General features: G+C 39.3%; 1 protein-coding gene and 1 long non-coding RNA gene across 2 annotated transcripts; both read left to right on the top strand.

Annotated features, from left to right (window-relative positions):
• The first annotated feature begins 1,357 nt into the window (after positions 1–1,357).
• LOC134639596 (inhibitor of nuclear factor kappa-B kinase subunit alpha-like) lies at positions 1,358–9,793 on the top strand. Its single transcript, XM_063490871.1, has 22 exons — positions 1,358–1,646; positions 2,099–2,259; positions 2,350–2,444; positions 2,554–2,671; positions 2,756–2,825; positions 2,899–2,987; positions 3,088–3,177; positions 3,280–3,404; positions 4,976–5,083; positions 5,170–5,305; positions 5,441–5,641; positions 6,025–6,127; positions 6,531–6,654; positions 7,252–7,403; positions 7,502–7,563; positions 7,654–7,763; positions 8,158–8,207; positions 8,454–8,562; positions 8,682–8,829; positions 8,954–9,003; positions 9,228–9,327; positions 9,469–9,793. The coding sequence occupies exons 2-22, from the start codon at positions 2,155–2,157 to the stop codon at positions 9,526–9,528; spliced, it is 2,205 nt and encodes a 734-aa protein (XP_063346941.1). The 5' UTR covers positions 1,358–1,646; positions 2,099–2,154; the 3' UTR covers positions 9,529–9,793.
• Positions 9,794–23,048: 13,255 nt separating this feature from the next.
• On the top strand, positions 23,049–24,014 carry LOC134639635 (uncharacterized). Its single transcript, XR_010095376.1, has 3 exons — positions 23,049–23,533; positions 23,650–23,753; positions 23,857–24,014. It is a non-coding gene; the product is annotated as an uncharacterized LOC134639635 (long non-coding RNA).
• The last annotated feature ends 30 nt before the right edge of the window (positions 24,015–24,044 follow it).

Raw genomic sequence — 24,044 nt, 5'->3', positions numbered from 1 at the left:
GCTTTGATCAACAGCTGTTCTCTTTCTCTCTTCTATATAAATATATTTGACTTGACTTAAAATAAAACATGAATCGTGGATTAATGAGAAATTTGTGTCACCTGTGTTCTCAGATTCTCTGTATTCAATCACGAATTATTCACTTCTGCTTTTCAGGGAAATTATTATAAGAAAGGTTTTGAGAATTGCAAAAGTAAGCAGTTTTGAAAAAGACCCACCTGCACGCAATCACATACTTTGATTAATGAAATCTGTCTGGTTTTTAAAACCCGACAGCAAATGCAACAACAGAAAAGACAGCTGCAGGAAACTTGTGAGAGTATCAACACTGCATTGTCATTACATCAGCTTGTAATCACACGTTAAATGGTGCAATCACATTGCCTCATTAATTGTACTTCTTCTTTGAGCTCATGTTACAAGAAATTATGAAATTGTAATTTATCCCAGACAGTACAATCTCTGTTTACTTATTACATCATCTGCTCTAGGTATTATATTTATGCTATTTCTTCTTTTGTCCTCTTATCACCAATTTCCTCATTTTTTTAAGGGCACTTAGAGTTTTAGACTAATAACTCTTTGGGAATCCGTGATTTTATGTCCATCAAACTGGGTTATCTTTGGTATTTTTTGTATAATCACCTAATTAAATGGGAGCTAAATATGTGTTTATGTGACAGGCCGTTAGTAACAAAGTGCCTGAAGAGAGAATCTAAAATTGTTTGGTAGGTTGTGGTAAAGTTGCCTTTTACGTTTAGCCACAACACTGATTCATCGCTTCAGTTAGTGTTTTTATGCTTGAATGATTCATAAGTCAGTGTTAAGTGACCTGTAAAAGATTCCACTGAAAACGGTCAGGCACAGGAAGTAGACTGAAAATGAGTCAAAAGTAGTCAATCTCCAAGGAAAAACTTTAAAAGACCCTCAAAAACTCTAAGAACTACTATCATGATCACTTTTAAAATTAAAATAACCTCTGTCTCCTTGGAAGTAAAATATTAGGCAGTGAGGGGTGGCCGAGACTTTTGCACAGTGCTGTATATAAATTCGTAGTCTTTCAGATTGTGCAGTGTACCGGTTGACTGTAGCTGTAGACATTGCACCACCTAGTGAGGAAATGAAGACATTACTATTTTTTAAAAGAAAAACATTTATTCTTGGTAAGAAATTGGTACAGCTATTGTTGTGAAGCAAACAACCCAGATCCTCATATATATATAATTTTGTGAAATTAAAAGAAAAACGTGACCCATTATTCACTGAGTTGCTTGGAAATCCCCCATCAAGTGGACAGACCTAAAACCCCATGTGTTCTGGGCCTGCCTGCTACGCATGCGCAGAAACTACGCCTGCCTGTCAGAGAGAGTGTACTTTCACTTTACATCGAAGTCGAGCTGTTTTTCAGTCGTTATTGCCTGCCGGCCAAAACTACAGAAAAAAACTACCACGCAAACTTCATCTTTGAAGCCCTGTTTGATGGTCCAGTAGGGTAAAAGTGAATTTTCGCGGGCTGAGTCGGTGTATTTTAAACACTACATAGGAAAACGACCCGTAAACAACACTTAAAGCTAACTGAAGCAACAATGCTCTGACACACACAAAGTAAGCTAACTCTCCTCTGCCGACTCTGAGCTTCTGCACAGGTAAGTTGATTACATTTGTGAAGCAGGTTATGCTTTTAATTTAAAAGAATGTACAACTAGTCAAGTTATCTCTGAGTTATCAGACTTGCACTAAATCGTTATAACCGTCCCACAACAACAAATGACCAAAACAGATAGTTAGCTACAGTATTATAAAGCCTTAGTTACTGTAATTACAGCAGGAATAAAACATAAAAAATAAACCAACAACTACATAAGAAGCGATTAGCTTCAAGTGTAGAAGAAGATTATATAAATTGGTATATGGTAGCCATGTTAAATGGATTTACTCACCTCTGTTATTCACATAAGAATGAATAGAATAAGAATGCACTATTGCATAAACGCATACTGTACAGAACACCATACTGCTAACATTACCTGTCATGGTTAACAGATAAGATGTAAATAATAACCTAAAAACTTTTTTTTTTTTTTGTGGCTTCTGATAGCTGAAGGTCCTTACAAACTACCTCTGGTGCCTGGTGATTGCAGCAGATCTGACAGTATGGAGCGGGCTGCACTCAAACAGAGCCAGCTGTGTGGCTCTTGGGAGATGAAGGAAAGGCTTGGGACGGGAGGCTTTGGGCACGTCTACCTATACCAGCACCTTGTAAGTTCTGTCATCCATCTGTACATCTCTGAAAACATGAACCGGGTGTGCCTTTGATTTATTTTTACTCCCCATCTGTGTTCGCAACAGGAGTCAGGAGAGAAGATTGCTGTGAAACTTTGCAGACTGGAGCTGAACTCTAAGAACAAAGACCGCTGGACGAGAGAGATTCAGATCATGAAGAAGTGAGCAGTAATTGTCTGTTTGAACAGACAAGGTGTTATTTGAACCTATTTCACTGTACATTGTGTTGTTTTCTACTGTGACAGCAAGTTTGGTGCTCTTTATGTGCAGGCTGAATCATGTGAACGTTGTTCAGGCCAGAGATGTTCCAGCAGAGTTGAGCTCCATTGCGATAAATGATCTACCACTGCTAGCCATGGAGTATTGCTCAAAAGGAGACCTACGCAAGGTAGCACATGGATATTTAATAAAAACCCTAAACACTTTTTTATCTTTTAAAGTATCCAAGTTACCAATATAATTCTTTATTCAGGTGCTAAATAAACCAGAAAATTGTTGTGGCCTAAAGGAGAGTGAAGTCCTTGCACTGCTCAGTGACATTGGTAATGTTTTTAATCAGTTTTACATTATTTAAAAAAGTCATACATATTGCTGATAATCTGTACAATTTTACAGGTTCTGGTATTCAATATCTCCATGAAAATAAGGTCATTCACAGAGACCTAAAGCCAGAGAACATAGTTTTGCAAGAGATTGATGGGAAGGTAAACTAGCTTTTCTTTTGTACATGCACGCACAAGTTTTGAATACACATAATATGACTTTCTATTCCTTGCTTTCATTATGGAAATATGTTTCCTCCAGCATGTGCATAAAATCATTGATCTTGGTTATGCAAAAGACTTAGATCAGGGCAGTCTCTGTACATCCTTTGTTGGAACTCTCCAATATCTGGTAAGTGTTGTTTCACAAATATATTCCTTTGCTGTCAATGTGTTTTTAATATATGTTAAAAATCAGACCCTGTTATTGTTAACTTGTCTGTCTGTATGCCAGGCCCCAGAGCTGTTTGAGAACAAGCCTTACACTGTAACGGTGGACTACTGGAGCTTTGGAACAGTAATCTTTGAATGCACTTGTGGCTTTCGCCCCTTTCTTCACCACATGCAGCCTGTACAATGGTGAGTCAACATAGCAACAATGCATGAATACTCAGGAATCTGGGCGTTAGTGAACTTCCAAATTAGGAAGGCCATTAAAGCCTCTAGAATGTGAGAGTTTATTATTCCTCTCCTTATTTTTGTCATATAAATACTGTTACAATGGTAGATTTTCAGAGTGAACATGGTCAATGTTTCAAATAAAGAGACCAATTGACGTATAAGGTAACATCTGAGTCAAAACCTCAAGGTACTCTTGCCTCTGTATGATGTCAGAAAGAGGGAATATCCATAATATGTTCATCCTGGGCACATAACTCTGGTTGTGAACACTGAATTCCCACCCACCCAATGTTCACATATTTTTTTTGCAAGCAGAAGAAAATTGGCCTAAAGGGAGACAAGTTAAAACAATTTGTTTTGGATAGCGGATGAACTGAAGGGCTGCACCAGTGTAAGAGATGCGCTATATGGACGTATATATATGGACCGGGCCATCTACTCCTAAAACCTACAGGAGCTGCTCCACCATAGAAACCTGTGCCATGAAGCTCCTGGGGCACAGTTTTTGTGTTGATTTTATCATTAACTGCAGGTTTACAACTCTGCAGTTAATGATTCAGCAGAGTGCTGGCAATTATCCGCCCCAGCACTTGGTGACCACACTCTATAACTTTACATGGTTTGCCACTTTGTGGCTGAGTTGGTGCTGTTCCCAAACACTTCCGCTTTACAGTAAATGCCACTTATAGTTGATCATGGAAAATCTTGAAAGAAATTTCACAAACTCACTTCTTGTAATGTTAGATGACAACAGCTATAACAGAGCCACACTCAAAATTCAGCAAGCTGATTAGAGAAATCCAGTCTCTCACAAATGTTCGTAAAGGCAGATTGCAAGGCTAGATACTTGATTTTCTTTACACCGGTGGCAATGAGACTGAAAGAATCTGAATTCAAAGATTAAGAGATGTGACCCAGTACGATATAATGAATATTTTGAACTTTGAATCATGCAAAACTACCCCAGTAGAATATAGGAATAAAAATATGGGGCTAGAAATCGAAACATCACTGGTAAACGTTCTGATTTTGACACCTCTACACAGCTGATGTGTGCTACGTAAATACAAATAAAGCCTCTTAGTAAGGTGCTGTGCCATCACGTGCTGACACAGCAGCTAAAATGTGCAATGTTTACTCAAGTCTCTGTGACTCTACTGGAGGAGTGGTGCACCATTCATTCAGAAGATATTCACTCATTTTGTGTTTTAGTTATGGTGGTGTATAGTGCTGTCTACCATGTATCACTAAAATGTCCCTTAAAATTGGGTCAAAAATGCCAGAACATATGATTCATATCATTTGTATCATCCTCAAGGATGAATTATCTGCATTTATTGTGTTTCTACTGGGACTTTATGACACAAATTTAGGGCTCCCTATCTGGATTTTTGCATTAATTACTGTTATTTATCCTCTTCATAGATACATATAACACCTGTGTAATGTGAAGACCTGTTAATAAAAGTAGAAGTAATGTAAAGAGAGAGCATGGGCTTTGTTTTTAAAGTGTTTTCCTGCTTTGGTAGGACAAGCAAAGTCAAGAACAAAGGTCCCAAAGACATCATGGCAGTAGAAGACATGAATGGAGAAGTCAGATTTTCTACACATCTTCCATATCCCAACAATCTCAGCAGGTAGACTTAAAAAGACACTTTTTGTACCCAACAGTTGAGCTTCTTTCATTATAAGTAGCATCTGACCTCTCTGAGTTTGTTTCAAGGCCGCTGCTGGAACCAGTCGAGTCTCTTCTCCAAATGTTGTTATTGTGGGACCCTGCGATGCGTGGTGGTGGCCTGGATCCTGGTGCAAACAAGCCGTACTTCTACACAGCTCTGCAGAATATTCTCAACATGAAGGTTAATATTTCAAACCTTGCTAGACTCACTTAAACCAGGTTATATGGAATGCTTTTGTGGTTTTATACATGTGACCGGACTGAGAAAGGATAGCAAGCAAAAGAAGCCTGTCATTCTGCATATTTATTTCTTCAGATCATTCATGTGTTGGATATGACCTCAGCCCAGCTGCATTCAGTGGTTTTGGGTGCTGAGGATAGTTTACACTCCCTGCAGCTTAGCCTGCAGACGCAGACTCAGAGTCACATCCCCCCGCTGAGTCAGGAGCTGCTGTTGGAGACGGGAATCTCCCTTGACCCTCGAAGACCGCTCGCGCACTGTCTGCCAGATGGACTAGTATGTGACACATAAAAACAAATATGAAATGTGAAACAGGTGCAGACCTGTGACCTACTTTTTTTTCATCTTAAACATTTTGGTTGTTTTGAAATATTGGGGTTTTTCCAGAGTTAAACTGCTTTGTTGTTGTCATGTTTTAACGGTGTGGTAAATGTAACTGGAATCTACTGTTTCCAGCTGAATCCAGCAAAGGGCGAAGTAAAAATTAAGCAAGTCAGATTAGTCAGTTATTACTGACAATGCTGAATGTATAGGAATGACTTGTTTCCAGTCTCTGGAATAATCCAGCAGGAGAGTGTTTGTTATTACCGATGATTATTAGTTAAACTTTGCTTAAACACATGATTATACCCAGAACAATATTCATTCTCTGCTTTCAGCGTGGCTGGGACACCTTTATAGTCTACTTGTTTGATAAGAGCCTAACCAAGTACTCTGGACCGCTGACTGCCAGACCTTTGCCAGACAGTGTCAATTTTATTGGTGAGCTATAAAACTGTATATTGAGCTCGTAAACATTACTCAGCAGATCTCTGGAGATTGTCCTTTAGCCTTGGAAGATAGTGACTAAGAAAATTGTGAATGGTTACATGAAGCCATTTATTTAACTTTTAAAAGTCTCAGATCCATGAATATCCCTCGGCTGTCTTAAACATCTAGTTAAATTAGTATATCTTTATGAGGTTCTTAACTGATGGAGATCTTACATAACATTTACATAAATGTTAATTACAGGAAGCGAACAAACCTAGGTGGCAGTGTGCATAATTATAATGAGATTTGGGTCTTTGTGAATGCTTTTTAGAAGCATGAAGGAAAATTCTTTCAATGTGGTGTCTAAATCAATGTGGTATTAACTAACTTTGTGTACTCTCTATGGTCTCAGTGAGGGAGACTAAGACACAGCTGCCACTGTCTGCTCTTAGAAAGGTGTGGGGTGAAGCGGTCAGCTACATCTGTGGACTGAAAGAGGATTACAATCGCCTATACCAAGGGCAGAGGGCTGCTATGTGAGTGCATAAAACACCACACATAAAAAATGCACTACTTCAAGAAATTACCTGAACATTTGATAATCAGTAAATAAGTCAAATCGGTAAAACACAAAGTGGATTACATCAGTTTGTCCAGTTGGGAAGCACACTGGACAAACTGTGAATCTGTTTCACCTGCTTTGGTGCAAATAAAAGTGACAACAGGAGCACTAAAAAGACAGAAAAAGATAATCCCAAAAAAGTTTAGCAGGTGGTGGCCAAAGACCATTGCTTTCTCCTTATCCCTCCTGACTGAGTTTTCTCTAGCTTTGCATTTTGCAAGTGTGCTTCTCATTGATGTTAGCGTCAGCAAACCAAGAGATACCACGAGATATTGAGAACAATGAGCGCTGGAGAGGGCCTTAGAAGAACCTGATTTCATCTCAAGAGAACAGGGCACCACTTTTATTTGCACCAAAGCAGGTGAAATGGATTTGCAATGCTTTATGTTTTATTCCTGAAGTTTAACTGACTTTGTGTAATACTGTGATGAAAGAGTGATCCCTTAATTATCTTTTTGAGCAGTGTGCATTCAGGTACTCAAACATTTTTAACATGTATGTGTCTATGTAGGCTGAGTTTGCTACGCTTCAACACCAACTTAACGCGCTACAAGAACATGCTGTTCTCCCAGTCGCAGCAGCTCCAAGCCAAACTGTCTTTCTTTAAGACGAGCATCCAGCATGACCTTGAGCAGTACACCAAGCAGAGCAAGGCTGGAATCTGTGAGTGGATGCTACTTTCCTGTTACAACACTGTTAACTCATTACTGAAGTCTTAACTTGACTATATCTTGTTGTTGTGCTGTTGTTGTTATCTTAAGCTTCGGAAAAAATGCTGAAGAAATGGCATGAAAATGAAGAGAAAGCTGATGAATTTACAAAGGTGAGGCAGTTTTAAATTCAGTAATTCTTCACAAACTTTCTTTAAAGTTTAAAGACAGCTAAGAGTGTTTTGGTTTGTTTTTTTCTGCAGGTTGCAGATGTGGGGTATCTGGATGAAGAGATAGTGGCTCTACATTCGGAGATTGTGGAGCTCCAAAGGAGTCCTTTTGCTAGGAGACAAGGGGATGTGATGGAGCAGCTGTGAGTATTTTTGTGATACAAACTTATACTATAGCCCTCTCTTGTAACACCATAGTAAAAGTTCAGTGTAAGAACTGGATTATATTTTAAGGGAGGCTTATGTACTGTATATTTACTTTATTGCTTATACTACTCTTTAGAAATTCCTATTTAGACTGGTTTGTATGGAAGTCATTGGTAAAACATTGTATTGGTGTCTTTTATGCTTAAGCAGACAATGAAAAAGGGAAAAATAAAAATGGAAAATGGTCTTAATTGTCCACATTAGCTTCACATAAACATCAGAATACTTTTTGGAGGGATTTTATTGTATATGATTATTTGGAGAGAAATGTAAGCATATCCTTTAAAAATAACTGCCGTATGCATGTGTTTATTCTGTCTACTTGTTTAGTGAGCAAAAGGCTATTGAACTCTACAAGCAACTTAAGGCTAAATGCAAAAGTAAGTACAAGTCATTCCAAAAATAAAATAGCAGAAATAGGCACATGCTTTTTGCCAATTAGAGTGCAGGTAATTCCGATAAAGCTTCTAATAAACAAGTTACAAACTGTGCAAAAGGTCTTGTTGATCAAATGTATCATTTTGGTCCTAAAAGATTTTTCAAATTTTTTTTAGATTAAAAAGAACAGAAAGTATGGTAGTTGTGTAGTATATCACAATATGATTGTGTAAATGTGTCTTCTGCAGGCTCTGACCCTCCACATGGCTACAGTGACAGCTCAGACATGGTAAAGACCATTCTTCAGACAGTTCAGAACCAGGACAGAGTGCTGAAAGACATGTACACCCACCTGAGGCAAGTTTAATTTTAACAGACACACACAAACATGTCTAGTTCAGCCCACCTAAGGCACAATTTTACAGTTCCCTGTGAGCCACGTGTTATTTTTTTTCCATCTTTCTCTTTCTCTGTAGCACAATTCTGGTGTGTAAGCAGCGCATCATGGATTTGTTCCCTAAACTGGAGAAGGCGTTAAAAAACATAACAACTGCAGAAACAGTAGTGATGCAGATGCAAGTGTCGAGACAGAGAGAGTTCTGGTACCTTCTCAAGATTGCCTGTGTAAGCATTTAATAGTTGGCACAGCAGAAAATATTCTTGGGGATGAGCAGTGTTTAGGGAACATAAAGGTTTGAATATAGTCAAATGAGACTGTAGCTAATACAGGGTGTGATTGTGTTTTCAGGCCCAGAGCAGTTCTCCATCTCCGTCACTTACACAGCCTTCCACTGACAGGTGAGATCAGTTTAATATCTGAAAAATACTACTGAAGTTAACAGCTACAATAATCTGTCACACTGTTTTGAGCTTATCTCCCAAATGTAAGGATTTTATCTGTAGTTTAAAAGATGAATTTTTGCACAAAACTGCCACTAGAGGTCACTCTCTGGTCTTTAAAATCTCAGTTTGTAGGGGAAAAAAGACTCCCAACCCTCCTTATAGTCTGTTTTTTCTTTCAGTGAAACAGTTCATCAGTTACTTGATGAAAATCAACGTTACCTGAGTCAGCTAACGTCTTTGCTGCAAGACGCCACCCAAGAGATGGAGCACAGTATTATGGTATGGCAGAGATGTGTTTTTATGTTCTGCTCATGTATATCAGCAAATTACCAAGTTGTTTTTTATTAGAGCACTAATTAACAGCTAAATATTGGAGACTGGCACAAAAGTACTGAGCGAATATGTTGCTTCTCTCTGCAGGATCAGGATTGGAGCTGGACTCAATATGGAGCAATGAAAGTGAAGCCTCAGACGCTCTAGAAACTCACCAAATATCACACACTTTAAGAAGTGTTCTATCAGAGTCACACTATGTGAAAGCTTTGTTATTCCGCACAGTGTCCTTTACATTTATGTAATGCTGTTGACTAGAATGTATGAAACAGCACAATGTGGTAAGCTACAGACATTTAAATTTGAAGTATATTTTTGAATGTTAAAAAATATTTCCAGCTGTAGATACAAGATATTTATTTTACTGGCAATACTGACTAAAGGTAAAAACTGCTGCTGTGCATGATTGAATGTGAATAAATTTCTAGAAACGTACAGTACGTGTACAAGGTTTTGAATTTGTTCAAACAGTTTCTTTCTTACAGTATGTTTAGTTTCTATCTGCTCGGGTGAAACTTTTTTACATTCACGCAGTGGAGCACACGAAATGCAGGTTTAAAATTCTCCTGGGATTTGCTGAAATCCAAACTGCAAGAATGCAGAAAAGACTAATGTAAAATATGATGCAAAACCAGACTACAATACTGTATTTGTACTGACAGTAAAGGGAAACAGGAACAAAACCTGTGATATGGCAAATTACACAATAATTGGACTTTGCAATAATTTGGAAAAAACAGTAAATATCAGATGATCGCCTGTGAGTTAGCGCTTTGGCAATAGTGGGAAGGAAAAACTCCCTTTTAACATGAAAAAGCTTGGCTGTGTGTCGCAACCGGTTTGATGTGAGGGGACAAAGATGGGACAAAGTTGGGACAAAGGCATGCAGTGGAAGAGAGACAGAGATAAATAATAACCAATACTCAAAAGGAAAGTGGCGTAGAAAAACACAGGAAGAGAAAAGGCGTGTGTGAAGAAGAAACACTCTGTGCATCATGAGAGCCCCTAGCAGCCTAGGTCTATTGCAGTGTAACTAAGGGAGGATTCAGGGTCACCTGATCCAGACCTAACTATATGCTTTATCAAAAAGGAAAGTTTTAAGCCTAATTGTAAAAGTAGAGAGGGTATCTGTCTCCTGAATCCAAACTAGGTGGTGGTTCCACAGAAGAAGGGCCTGAAAGCTGAAGACTGTCACCAATTCTACTTTTAAAGACTCTGGTAACCACAAGCAAGCCCGCAGTCTAAGCGCAAAGAACTCTAATGGGGTGATAGAGTACTATAAGGCCATTAAGATAAGATAGGGACTGATTATTCAAGACCTTGGTGAGAAAGACTTTAGGTTTATCCTGCTTTTAACAGTGAGCCATTGAAGATAAGCCAATATAGAATAAAAATGCTCTCTCTAGTCCTTGATCAACTGAAGGCTTTTCAGTGAATTTTTCACACATCCTGATAATAACGAAAAAAATGAAGTGAAAATAACTTCCTTAGTCCACTGGTTTTTCTGGACATCTGTCAAAGACTAGCGATTGTTTTATAATATTGGTTTTGCAAAACATTGATATCCATACTGATATCTTCTTGCGAAGCCATTTGGGTCTTATATATCTGTATAAATAAAAAGGTTTTATCAAGATTTTAAATAAAATAAATCGTTTGACAAATTTCACCCATTTACAATGTCACTTCTTTTATTAGTGTGAATGCTTGTAAAAGCATTCACAGTATTGTTCTTCTAATCTTTATTATTATTATTTCATATTCCGTACGTTTTTTGGCATCTAACTCCTTCAAAACCGTTCAACTTAGAAAAACCATTCAAACACCGTTAGATTTCTCTTCTTTTGGACATGACTGCTTCTACTTTTCTCATTTTTAACATTAATATTTTTAATTTTATTCAACTTTTTCCAACAAAAATTTCCCATGTATTTCAATGGGGAGACCCTTCAAATTCTCCTTCAACTTATTCATTTTTAAACTCTTACTACTTCCCCATACGTTGACATAGAGCCACCATTCAAACTTTAAAACGAAGACAAGACATTCAAGTATTCAACTTGTATTTATCTTTACAATATATTTTATACTTTTTCTTCAGTTCCAGTTTAAGTTTCATGATGTTTTTTCAGCCGTTTCAGAGTTTATAATGGGTGTGTATGGGACGGAATGTTGCTGCTAGAGTGAGACAGCTCAACTGGTACAGTGGAAGCAGGTCGAAAATAAATCTTAAAATATTTTTTAAAACTGCTGCTGTGTCTGCAGCGTTCGCTCTACAGCCATCATTTTACCCCCAAAACGTAGCCATCGCTGTCCTCTTTCATCCAATGTGTTTACTATTGTACTAGGTGTTATGGTTCTTTCATAAATGTCACCAATGCACAGCCTCCTCCCTCCAACTCCTCCATAGACTCTAATGTAAAAATGGCTCAGAAGGTTTGTTTGAAAATCAGAAGAGCATGGTGTCTTTCCACTGTCACCACGTCCATATAATAAACTCCACAGGCATGAAAACTGAGAATTCAGTAGACTAGACATTGCTGTCGCTCACGGTGAAAGAATTTTGTCAATACGACCTGTACTTTTCATTTGGGAGCGATTTGTTTGGGGCTGACTTTTCTGTTCATTTTAAGCAGCAAAAGTGAGGCGCATGTCTGTGTGTGTATGGAGCCATTGGGTGCAGTCACTATAGCAACCAGGCTCACACCTGCCTGCTTAACGAGCTCTCTCTCTCTCTCACTGTGCCAAGGTTAGACCTAAAAATGCTGCTGCATCTAACCAGTTGTAGGAAGATTAACTTTTTCAATAGGTACAATAAGACAGATTTTACAGGGGTATGCCAATATATGCCAACTAAGTAGAGCATTGTGATTGGCAAACAGGTTTTTCAGATGGCAGTTGGAGTCAGTTGATGACTTTAAAATCATCCTTTCTGACTGGATAATTAAAGCTTACAGCATCTACCTGTCTGTAGTTGATTTTCCCACATTTTAACTAATGTTTAACTAATCTAATCTCATTTAATGTCTATGTTTATAGTCTGTATAGTTTATCTCCCCACTAACAAACTTAAAGTAGTTTTAAAATAAAACCCACAAAACAGTTCAAGATGAAATACTTTTTATTTGCTCATGTAATGCCAGTTGCCATATTTTTCTGTATGTCACTCATTCGCTTATACAAAAAGTACCAATTTGTACACTAGTCTAGTGTATTTTTTCCCTCTATCTCTCTATGTCTCTCACACAGAGACTAACACACAGACATGTATATACTCATTATTGCTGTTCAAACTGATGGTCAAATTTCCAAGCACCACCTGAACGCCTCATCTGTTTTCAACCCATCACTGGACCAACTGTCGTCATTCCGCTTTGCTCTCTGCTGTGGTAAGTACAGTACACTCAGTACTGCACTGTTTTATTTTTATGATGGTAAAAATACATGTTTGACATTTAAACTCACATATCAAGTCCATCAGAGTATAAAAGAGTTCAAAGAATAAAGAAAGAAAAAAAAGAACCTTCGCTATCATTTATTTTTGTTAATGACGTTTTGCTGTTAGCAGCAGTGCTAACGCTAGCTTCAATGCTAATGCTAGCAACAATGCTAATGCTAGCATTATTGCTAGCGTTAGCAGTTGTTAACTGACAAAAAGAATATTACTGTGATATTCCTGTGATATTTCTTGGCGGTCAGTGAGACAAAAGTAACAAATGAGCTTTATTATTACCATTGTGGCTTAGTTGTAACAGTAAGAGTGCTTTATGACTTTTGCTGTTAGCAGCCGTGCTAACGCTAGCTTCAATGCTAATGCTAGCAACAATGCTAACGCTAGGTGTAGTGCTAACCCTAGCCTTAGCAGTTGTTAACTGACAAAAAGAATATTACTGTGATATTCCTGTGATATTTATTGGCGGTCAGTGAGACAAACGTAACAAATGAGCTTTATTATTACCATTGTGGCTCAGTTTTAACAGTAAGAGTGTTAGCGCTAGTAGCAATGCTAACACTAACTGAAGTGCTGACGTTAGCAGGAATGCTAGCGCTAGCAGCAATGCTAGCAGCAATGCTAAGACTAGTAACAGTCTAAAAGTAGCCTTACATAAGTTGAAACACTTCAGTTAATTAGTTTGAATTATAAAATGGCTGCTGTATCAGCTGATGTGCTATATTACTCTATAATTACCGTGTTGAATGTAAGTTCTGTGTATCATATCGTGTGGGCTTTGTATTTCTGTAAGTCTGATAACACTGTACACACAACTAACATATTATTTCTCGTCTTACACTTTCAGGAACTTGACTGACATCTGTGCTTTGCCTGGTAGGTGTGCACATACTGTAAGAGAAGTAGACCAAAATAAAAAAAATAATCTGACTTATATAAGCTGTAAAGTGATGGGTTCAATCTTTCATTCAAACTAGACCTTTTAAACACAAGTTTATAATAAATACACATAAGTGCAGCTTAACATTTGGGCTAAAATATTTTTTTCATACATTTTTGTAGTCACACTACATCTGATTAGTTAATGATTCACTCAATCATATTTGTATTAAAAATATTATTGCTGAATTTAAATAAATATTTATTATTTTAAAAAGTGCCCAATTATGCAACTTTTTGCACATGGCAGCCGACAACAGTTTAGCTTCAATATTTGTTTTGTCCTTTGTCAGTAGTCACAATTAGTTCATATAATTACCATGTGATATCATTTTAATAAAATTATTATTTTTTTCCTTCTTTTTTGTTCACAGTGTGCAGAAGAAAACAAGGACCAGATCTCCAGTCTTCTCTCTCACATCCCAACCCCCCATCCCCTCTATCCTCTGTACTGCTCCACCTGTTGTCTCTGCCTTCCTTCCATCTGTATTTCACCCTGTGGTTTGTGAGAAATTTTGCCAAACCAAGAATCTTATTGCGGTTTGATTTCAAAGCCGCGTCTCTAATTTTAGAGTTCGAAGGAACTCTAATTCACGGTTTAATTGGGATTTCCCAGCCGTGTCTTTCCTGCTCTGCCTGTTCTCTCTGCTAAATTTTCTCTCTACCTGTTTTTCACTCTTGGCTTGCTGCTGAAAAATGCCAAGCCATTAAAGCAATAAAGAGTGCATATTGCCTCTACCTGAGAACAAACTGAACAAATAAAGAAAACTCTAATTCACGGTTTGATTGTGATTTCCCAGCCGTGTCTCTCCTGCTCTGTCTATTCTCTCTTCTAAATTTTCTCTCTAGCTGTTTTTCATTCTGGGCTTGCTGCTAAGTTGTGCCAAGCCCATAAAGAGAGTACATATTATTCTCTCGACTGACAAAAAAACTGTCAAACAAACAAAGACATCTGTTTCTGAGAAATAAAAACTGAAATATAAAGACAAAGACAACATCTCCTGGTGTGTGCCACTCTTATTTTTTGAATATATTTTATAAAGACTAAGAGAAACACAGGTGTGTAAAAATGCCAAGGAAGCAGAAAAAGTCACAAGCTGCAAAACAACGCTGGAAGAAGTTCCATGAGTTTCACAGTGTACCAACATGTGAACAAGCTGAGTGTGATTTTCTTCAGAGCTCTGCAGAAGACAGTGTGTCTGCAAAGACCAATGCTGATGGTGTCAGACAGGCAGGTCAACATGTTCCTGCACATGTACAACAGGTATCCTATGCTGATGCTGTAAAGAGTGGACTGCAGCATGAATTTAATGAACATCAGGTAAACCACAGAGACCAACATAAGGTGTCAAGTGCCCCACAGGTTGGTTATGCTAATGTGAAAAGAGGCCATCACAGTGATGTGGCAGGGCCATCTCATGCAGAAACAGTGAACCTTGAAAACCAGCCCTCTGTTACACGTGTCTGCGCATCTCACAGCCAGGCACATCCTAAATATGGAGACTCCAGAAACAAGCAGTGCACATGTAATTCACTCACATTTCTTGCATTCCTTCATGAGAATGAAAACATGACTACAGCTGACCTTAATCTGGTCTTGGATAAAGGTGATGTGATGTACAAAGAGGCCAAGAAACGATTTCCTAAAAATATTCATTTGGCAACCGATGAGATGCCAGACAAAGTTGATGCTCGCAGGTCTATGTATCATGTCGACGTGACACAGCTTTCCCGGTATGGGACATTTGAAGAACCTCCAGAGGAGGCAGTAGACACCTTTCTCAGCTTAGAAGCAGGACTGAGCTGCCTGTTGTCAGATGTGCAGTATGCCTTACTGATTATGAGTGGATTGTGTATTGCAGTGTTCAGATCCACATCAGGCAAATATGGTTTCTTTGATCCACACTCCAGAACACCCAGTGGTCTTCCTCTACCACTATGGTCACGTAATCGTGGTACAGCAGTGATGCTGAAATTCACACTCCTCAGTGACATGATTAAGAGGATCCAAGATTCTTATGAAATGATGGAGATATTACCCTCTTGTAACTATGAGCTGAAGCCTGTGCAGTTCTACAGTATGAGCACAGTCAACCTGAGTGATACTATCACAGACACAGTCTGCAGACCAACAGCTTCCACTGCTGTTGATGAAGCAAACCCCTCTACTCCAAGGAGAAACACAACCACTGATCTGACTGAAAACATCTTTTGTCAAATGTCCATTTGCACGCCACTTGTGAAACAAAAAGAAGTCCACATGACTCAGTTCACATCATATGGAGATCAGAATGAACCTCCTAATATACCCACTGAAGAACTATGCAGTGAATTAAGTTTCCTTCCATCAAGGGATGCTTTTTCATGTCAATCAAATGCTGCTATAACAAATGTTGCTGCCTGTGATCTTTCTGATATAGTTTTACAAAAACTGAAAAAAGTTAATAAACAGCAAAGGCGCAAAATGAAAAGAATATTAAGCGCATCAGACAAACCGAGAAATTGGAGAAAAGAAAACCAAAAAAGGAAAGAACGACAAAAGTATGCTTCAAATAAAGATTACAAAGAAAAGAAGAAATCTTCCACAAGCGAGGCATATAAAAACAATCCTAAAGTTAGACAGAAATATCAACAATATATTAAAAGGCTATATTGTGAGAATGCCGAATTCAGACAAAAACGACAAGATTATATAAAAAGACTTTACTGTGAGAATGTTGAATTCAGAAAGAAACAACAACAATATATTAAAAGACGCTACTGTACCAATGCTGAATTTAGACAAAAACAAAAAAACTATATCACTAAAAGGTATCAAGAGAGCCCAGAATTCAGAGAGAGACAGAGATCTCGAGTGACTCAGCGTTATGCACGTGACAATGCATTCAGAGTAAGACACAGACAACTGATGAAACAACTAATGCGAGACAGGTATCAAAGTAATCTTGCATTCAGGATTATGCACAACATGAGATGTGCCATGAAAATAAAAAGGAAATACAGATGGGTGAACAGACAAACCCAAGAGAGTGACAACAGTGTGATCAATGAGGCCATATCTGTGTTCAAATCACAAATCAAAGCTGGACCATCTTACCCATGTACTGTATGTTTCAAGGCTTCATTTCCAAACCAAGTGCGACCCTGCACAAGGTCAAATTATGTCAAAAACGCACATGTGGCTGCAACATGTTTGACAGGAAGGTTTGTCCATGTTTGTGATGAAAACTGCAGAAATGAGCAGTGCAATGTGTCTGATGAGAGAAAGAGAGAGTGGATTTGTCACACCTGCCACAATCATCTTAAAAATGGATCCATGCCAGCGCTTGCTGTTGCCAATAAACTGGATCTTGCTGATATTCCACCTGAACTGTCTGATCTCAACATACTGGAGAGACATCTCATAGCCAAGTGCATACCATTTGCCAAGATTATTCCTCTTCCCAAAGGCAGACAAAGAGCAATTAGAGGAAATGTGGTCTGTGTCCCATCAGAGGTACAGGAAACTGTTGAAGCATTGCCTCGATTGAGAATTAATTCTCAGGTGATGAGAGTTAAACTGAAGAGACGCTTGTCTTACAAAGGTCATCAGCTGTTTCAGACTGTAAGCTGGTCTAAACTTGTGCAAGCACTGCATAAACTCAAGCAGATTCATCCACAGTATAAGGATGTGAGCATCAGAGATGATGCTGAGCTGTGTGACCCAACACTTCCTGATGAAGATGAGGAGGATGATGATGATGAAAACATGAATGAGGACGATTACGATGAGGCTGATTTAATGGAAATTGACAGCTGTGAGAAAAATGCACTGAGTGAAGCACAAAATAAAAATGAACAGGATATTGACATGTTTCCCTGTGATGGTGAACAACCACGTGAACAGATGAGAGATGATTCAGAGCAAGCAGATGGACTGACTAATGGTGGTTTTGCACTCGAGTCCTGTTTGCAGCCCCCTGATGTGGCTGAGGAGATATTATGTTTCAGTGAAGGAATCTACTCTGTTGCTCCTGCAGAGAGAAACAATCCAATAAGTTTTTTCAAAACACCTAAACTGGAGGCCATGGCCTTCCCTGTGCAGTTTCCTACAGGCCAAAACACACTTGATGAAAGAAGGCTGATCAAAGTATCCCCCAGTGGGTATTTCAAATCAAGACTTTTCTGCACTGATGACCGTTTTGCCAAAGACACAAACTATTTGTTCTTTGCACAGTTTGTGACTGAAATACATTTGGCTACTTCCAGCATGACAATACAGTTAAGGAAGGCAAAGCCTTTGACCAGAGATGGGAGAAAAATAACCTCAGGCATGCTGCAAGATAAACATGAGGTGGAGAAACTGGTGCGAAATAAAGATGCAGTGAGATTCATGCAGCCTCTGAGAGGAACCCCAGCCTATTGGGAGAAAACAACAAGAGATCTTTTTGCCATGATCAGACAGTTGGGAACTCCCACGTTCTTTTGCACATTTTCAGCTGCTGAAATGCGCTGGCCTGAAGTGATTGAGGCAATAACAAGGCAGCAAGGTGAACAAGTGAATTTTGAAGGACTCGACTGGTCAGCAAAGTGTGACATCCTGAGAAGCAATCCTGTCACAACAATGCGCATGTTTGACAAGAGAGTTGAAGCATTATTTAGAGATTTACTCTTATCTCCTGCAGAGCCACTTGGCAAAGTCATTGACTACTTTTACAGAGTGGAGTTTCAGCACAGAGGAAGCCCACACATACACTGCCTCCTGTGGGTAGAAGGTGCTCCTGTGTTTGAGGATGATGATGATCAAACTGTTGTTGATTTTATAAACAAATACATCACAGCTCAGCTGCCTGATCCACATAAACAACCTGAATTGTACAAGAAAGTAAAAGAAGTGCAAAAACACAGTAAGAACCACACAAAGACGTGCTTTAGGAGTTTAAGCTCTGGGTGCCGTTTTGGTTTTCCCAAACCACCCTGCAATGAGACAATGATCACAAGACCCAGTGAGGATGATGAACTGGAGGTAGAAACTGCAAAGAACAAGCTCAGACCACTGAACCAGCTGCTGAATGAGCCTGAAACTGCTTCCATGAGTTTAGAGCAGCTCTTGGCAAGATGCAAGTTGACACATGCAGAATATGAGAGATACCTGAATAAAATGAACACAAGGAGTACGATCATACTAAAGCGTGATCCAAAAGACTCTTGGATAAACAGCTATAATCCACATCTGCTTGAAGCCTGGAACAGTAATATTGACATAAGCTTTGTTCTAGATGCTTTTGGCGCTGCAAATTATTTAATGAAATATATATCTAAAAAAGAGGGCGGGCTGTCTGAGTACCTGAAAACTGTCATTGAGAGCTCCCATAAAGACAGTGTAAATGAGTGCGATGAAATGAGAGCCGTCATGCAGGCATATTCAAAGAAGCGAGAGATCAGTGCACAGGAGTGTGTTGCTCGTGCATGTGGTCTTCACATGAAGCAATGTTCACGGGCTGTAATATTCATACCAACTGATGATAATCCTGTGAAAATGAGTCGTCCCCTGTCAGTTCTGGACAACACAACACCTGAGTCTTCCAATGTTTGGATGACATCTTTGAATGACAAATATAAAGCCAGACCTGAAACACCAGAGTATGAGGAGATGTGCATGGCAGACTTTGCTGCTACTTGCAGGATTGTCTATGGCCAACAGACAAAAGGTAAAGATGTTTTGCCCCTTCTCAATGAGATGGGATTTGTGCAAAGGCGCAAAAACGATAAGCCTGCTATCATCAGATTTCACCGCTGCTCACAAGAAAAACATCCAGAGCAATATTATGGAAGACTGCTTAAACTGTACCTTCCTCATCGTTCAGACAACGAACTGAAAACGCCATCGTTGCCAACCTATCAGGCTTTCTATGGTGCTGGCTGTGTACAGCTACCAGGTACTGACCGTCTTGAGTACGTGCAACACATTGTCAAAAGAAACAGAGAGAAATATGAGAAAAACAGTGAGGAGATCGAGAGCGCTGTTGAGGAATATGAGCAGAACAGAGGTGTGACTGACGAATGGTGTAATCTGGCACCTGAATCAGATCTCGTAAGGTTGCCACTTGTTGAACAAGAAAGAGAGCAAGACAATGAAAATGAACAGGAAGACGTGCCCGACTACAGCCGTCAGGCTGATGCTTCAACAGAAGTCAGAGCCATCAGGGAACCCCCTGCTATTGATCCCACTTTGTTACGTCAGATGTTTCAGAATCTAAATAAGAAGCAAGCCTGCATATTTTATGCAGTTAGAGACTGGTGCATTAAAAGAGTCTGTGCTCTAAATCCGGAGCAGTTTTTCTTTTATATTAATGGTGGTGCTGGAACAGGAAAATCACATCTTATCAAATGCATCTACTCAGAAGCATCTAAGATACTGAGCAAAGTGCCCAGATATGCAGACGACGTTGACATATCAAAACCCACTGTCCTGTTAACTGCTTTCACTGGGACTGCAGCATTTAACATTTCTGGAACAACACTGCATTCTCTTCTCAAACTCCCTAGAAGCTTAAAACCTCCCATTCAGGGACTTGGCAATCAGCTGGATGAAGTCAGATCAGAACTTTTGAATGCTGAAATAATCGTCATTGACGAAGTGTCTATGGTGTCAAGACATCTCTTTGCATATGTAGATGCAAGACTCAAACAGATCAAAGGGACTCGGAGACCCTTTGGAGGCATGTCAGTCATTGCTGTTGGAGACTTCTATCAGCTACCCCCAGTGCGACAGTCGAAACCTCTCTGTGTGCACGACCCGTCCGAGATCGACCTGTGGCGGGAGCATTTTCAGATGATCACTCTGACTGAGATTATGCGTCAGAAAGATGATGTTGTCTTTGCTGAGATGCTGAACAGAATCCGTGTGAAAGGAAAGTTGGATGTGCTTTGCGAAGCAGATAGAAATTTGTTGTCACAGGCCATAACTGAACCAGCCCGTTGTCCGACTGATGCGTTGCACATTTTTGCAACTAACAAAGAAGTGGATGCACACAACTCTGCAACACTGGGTCTGCTCCATACTCATATCATTGACATCCATGCAGATGATTATAGAAAGGATCCTAGAACTGGCAGAATGGCACTTCAAGACAGACCATTCAAAGGAGGTAAAAACGAGTTACCAGACACACTGAAAGTTGCAGAAGGAGCTTGTGTCATGCTCACCAGAAACATTGACATACAAAATGGTTTGGTTAATGGAGCTTTTGGAAAACTACTTAGAGTAGTTTACTCTGAAAACGACCAACACATCATCAAGCTTGGACTTAAAATGGATAATGAGAAATCTGGAAAGAATAACCGCACACCAGCAGACGACATGGTGTACATTGAGAGAGCAGAGGAGAATCTAAAGCAGAAAGGAGTGGTACGAAGACAGTTCCCAGTGAAGCTGGCCTTTGCATGTACAATACATAAGGTACAGGGTATGACAACCACATCAGCTGTTGTCTCTCTTAAGAGCATTTTTGAGCCCGGCATGGCCTACGTAGCTGTCAGTAGAGTGACGTCTCTCAGTGGACTGTATCTTCTTGATATGGAGGAGAAAAAAATATTCACCAATCCAGAAATCACTGCAGCGCTTGAGAACATGAGACAAGCCAACCTTGATGACATGATGCCTCTTCTACATGTGAGACAAACACTGAGCAGGTCAGAGGTTTTCACCATTGTTCATCATAATACAGAGGGACTGCCAGCTCACATTAATGACATCAAGAGTCACCATGAATTGTGTCTAGCAGATGTTTTGTGCCTAACAGAAACACACCTGCGGGGCTCTTTTGTCGCAGAGAGTCTCCACTTGGAAAATTACAATTTGTTCAAACGCAACAGACACCTGTCCTACACAAACTTTCCCCAGATGGCAAACAGAAGTGGTGGTGGAGTTGCTGTTTATGTGAAGAGTGACATTCAAGTGCATGAAAAACAGTACATCCATAATGTAACTGACCTTGAATTTCTGGCTTTAAAGGTTGAAGCACCAGTCAGTGCTCTGATTGCAGTTGTGTACAGACCTCCAGACTACACTCTGAGGCCATTCCTGAAAAACCTGGTAAGCCTATTAGACTCATTAGAGATCATGGACTGTCGTCCCATCATAGTGTGTGGTGATTTTAATGAGAATGTTTTATCCAGTGCAAACAAACCAATCCTGGAGCTGTTTGAATCTAGGGGATACGCACAGGTCATCACTGCCCCTACCACAGAGAAGAACACACTGCTTGACCTAATTTTCATTTCTCAGCCAGAGCGATGTCTCCATTCTGGAGTCATGAAGACCTACCATAGTTACCATGACCCTGTATACTGTGTATTGTCCTGTGATGATTCATGATCTAGATCTTTGAATACAGTAAGTAATTTCTATATTTTTGAATGACTTAAGAAAGTAGAGCGATATTTAAAAGTTGACTTAAGAAAAAGCGCCCTGCATTGCAATATAATGTTTGAATTGTCTACATAAAATACAATTAAATGAATTAAGTAATGATATCAGTAAAAAATGACAATTTTATGTATTACAGAAAATCTAAAAATCAGAAATCTATGAATGTCAGAAAAATCAAATATAGCAGTTTAAAACAAACAGTGTAGGCATATCCTCTCTGCAGCCAGGCTTCAAAATCCTGCCAGGCTGCCCCAGTCTCACTGTGGCTGGGAGGGAGGGAGGGTGGACCAGAGGATTGCCCACACAGCAAATAAATGTTCAACAGCTTCTTCATTGTTTCTGAGAGAACAACACAGACTAAAGGTTGCTTTAAAAAAAAAAATAAATAAATAAAAATAAAAATCTAATTACAGCAATAATGACAGTTAAGCCAGTTTATCTGTGCCTCTATTTTGAAGTAATATTTACAAAAATGTTATTGATTTCAGTTTGTTATAATCTTTAAACTTTTTCAAAAGTATATCATTATATTTTTGGACAAATCTTTCAATGAAACATACATTTTTATGAGCTTTTATCATGTTTCAGCCAGTGCATTTATCAGGGTGGGTCTGGGTCTGGGATGATAAATGCACTGGCTGATAACTGCACATTTCTGGCCAGAAATGTTTCAGCAGTGTTACATATGCACTACATATGTTAAACTTGCTTTTTGTTACCAGTTGATACCCTACATTTGTATAGACATTGGGTGGTGTGAGGTTGGGGAGTTGAGTGGAGTGGGTAGGTGGGAGTTGAATGTGGGGGGGTACGGTGGGAGGTTGTTAGGTTTTTTTTTTTTTTGTTAAGAGAGACACAGTCCTCCTGTGTCTTCTCCAAGCTTCACATGTAAAATCCAACAGTGTGAAGCACATAGCAGCCAGAAACTGTAATGCCACAGATCAGAGAGGCTTCATCATCACCATCTTTATCGCCGTACGATCAGAGCATGAGACTTCACATCTGGAGCACAGGAGAGATTCTGTGATAAGTCCTCCTTCTAGCTTGTCCCACAAGCAGTCGGTGAGATTTACTCACAACAAAAAGGGTTAATGACATTATTTTCACGAAAACATGTATTAATTCTTTGTAAAGTGTTTAAATTGTGTTTTCACTTGACCTTAGGAGTGTTATTTTGAGTGTATTTTAATATCTGTACTCAGGTGTTTCCCTCTGTGATCCATCCCCTTCAGAGCTGAGACACTCAGGACTGAACAGACTGCACAGTTTCTGTGACTGAGCCTCCAAAACATCTTCTTTGAAACCACACATGATAGAAGGGCTTTATATTTGCAGCAGCACTACTAAAGGTATTCAGTTTATTACAGGATGTGTTTGTTTCTTAGGACCAGCTCTAAGTACACACTACCTAACATATACACCTTTCTGTTCATTACAAACCAACTACTCTGGATCATATGGCCAGTCGGCAGGAATGTTGCTGCAGGAAAACATCCCTGCAGATCACCATCATTGTCAGACTGACTGTGCCTCCTCTGTGCAGTGTCAAGATCCTCCCTAAATGAGTGTGTAAGTTCATTATTTTATTCCCTTTGACAAGACAAGTATCACTGATATTTACATTTACAACTACATATGTTCCTGTTTTCTGCTCTTCTTTTAAAGTTCTCAGCTATCCTGCTTCTGTGCTGCTTGCCACACATCAAACACTGGCCGGATGACAGGGAGGATCCACTCTGAAGTCACTGGACATGATGAGGATCATATGGGACTTTATAGTTTCACAGAAATGTTGTGCTCTTTGATTACAGGTTTTAAATGGACATAATGACTGCCTCTCTCTGATCAACAGGCTAAAGG

This window comes from Pelmatolapia mariae, linkage group LG13 (assembly GCF_036321145.2).
Source record: "Pelmatolapia mariae isolate MD_Pm_ZW linkage group LG13, Pm_UMD_F_2, whole genome shotgun sequence".
Taxonomy (NCBI): domain Eukaryota; kingdom Metazoa; phylum Chordata; class Actinopteri; order Cichliformes; family Cichlidae; genus Pelmatolapia; species Pelmatolapia mariae.
Note: the sequence above shows the minus strand (reverse complement) of the source record. Positions and strands in the feature narration are given on the sequence as shown.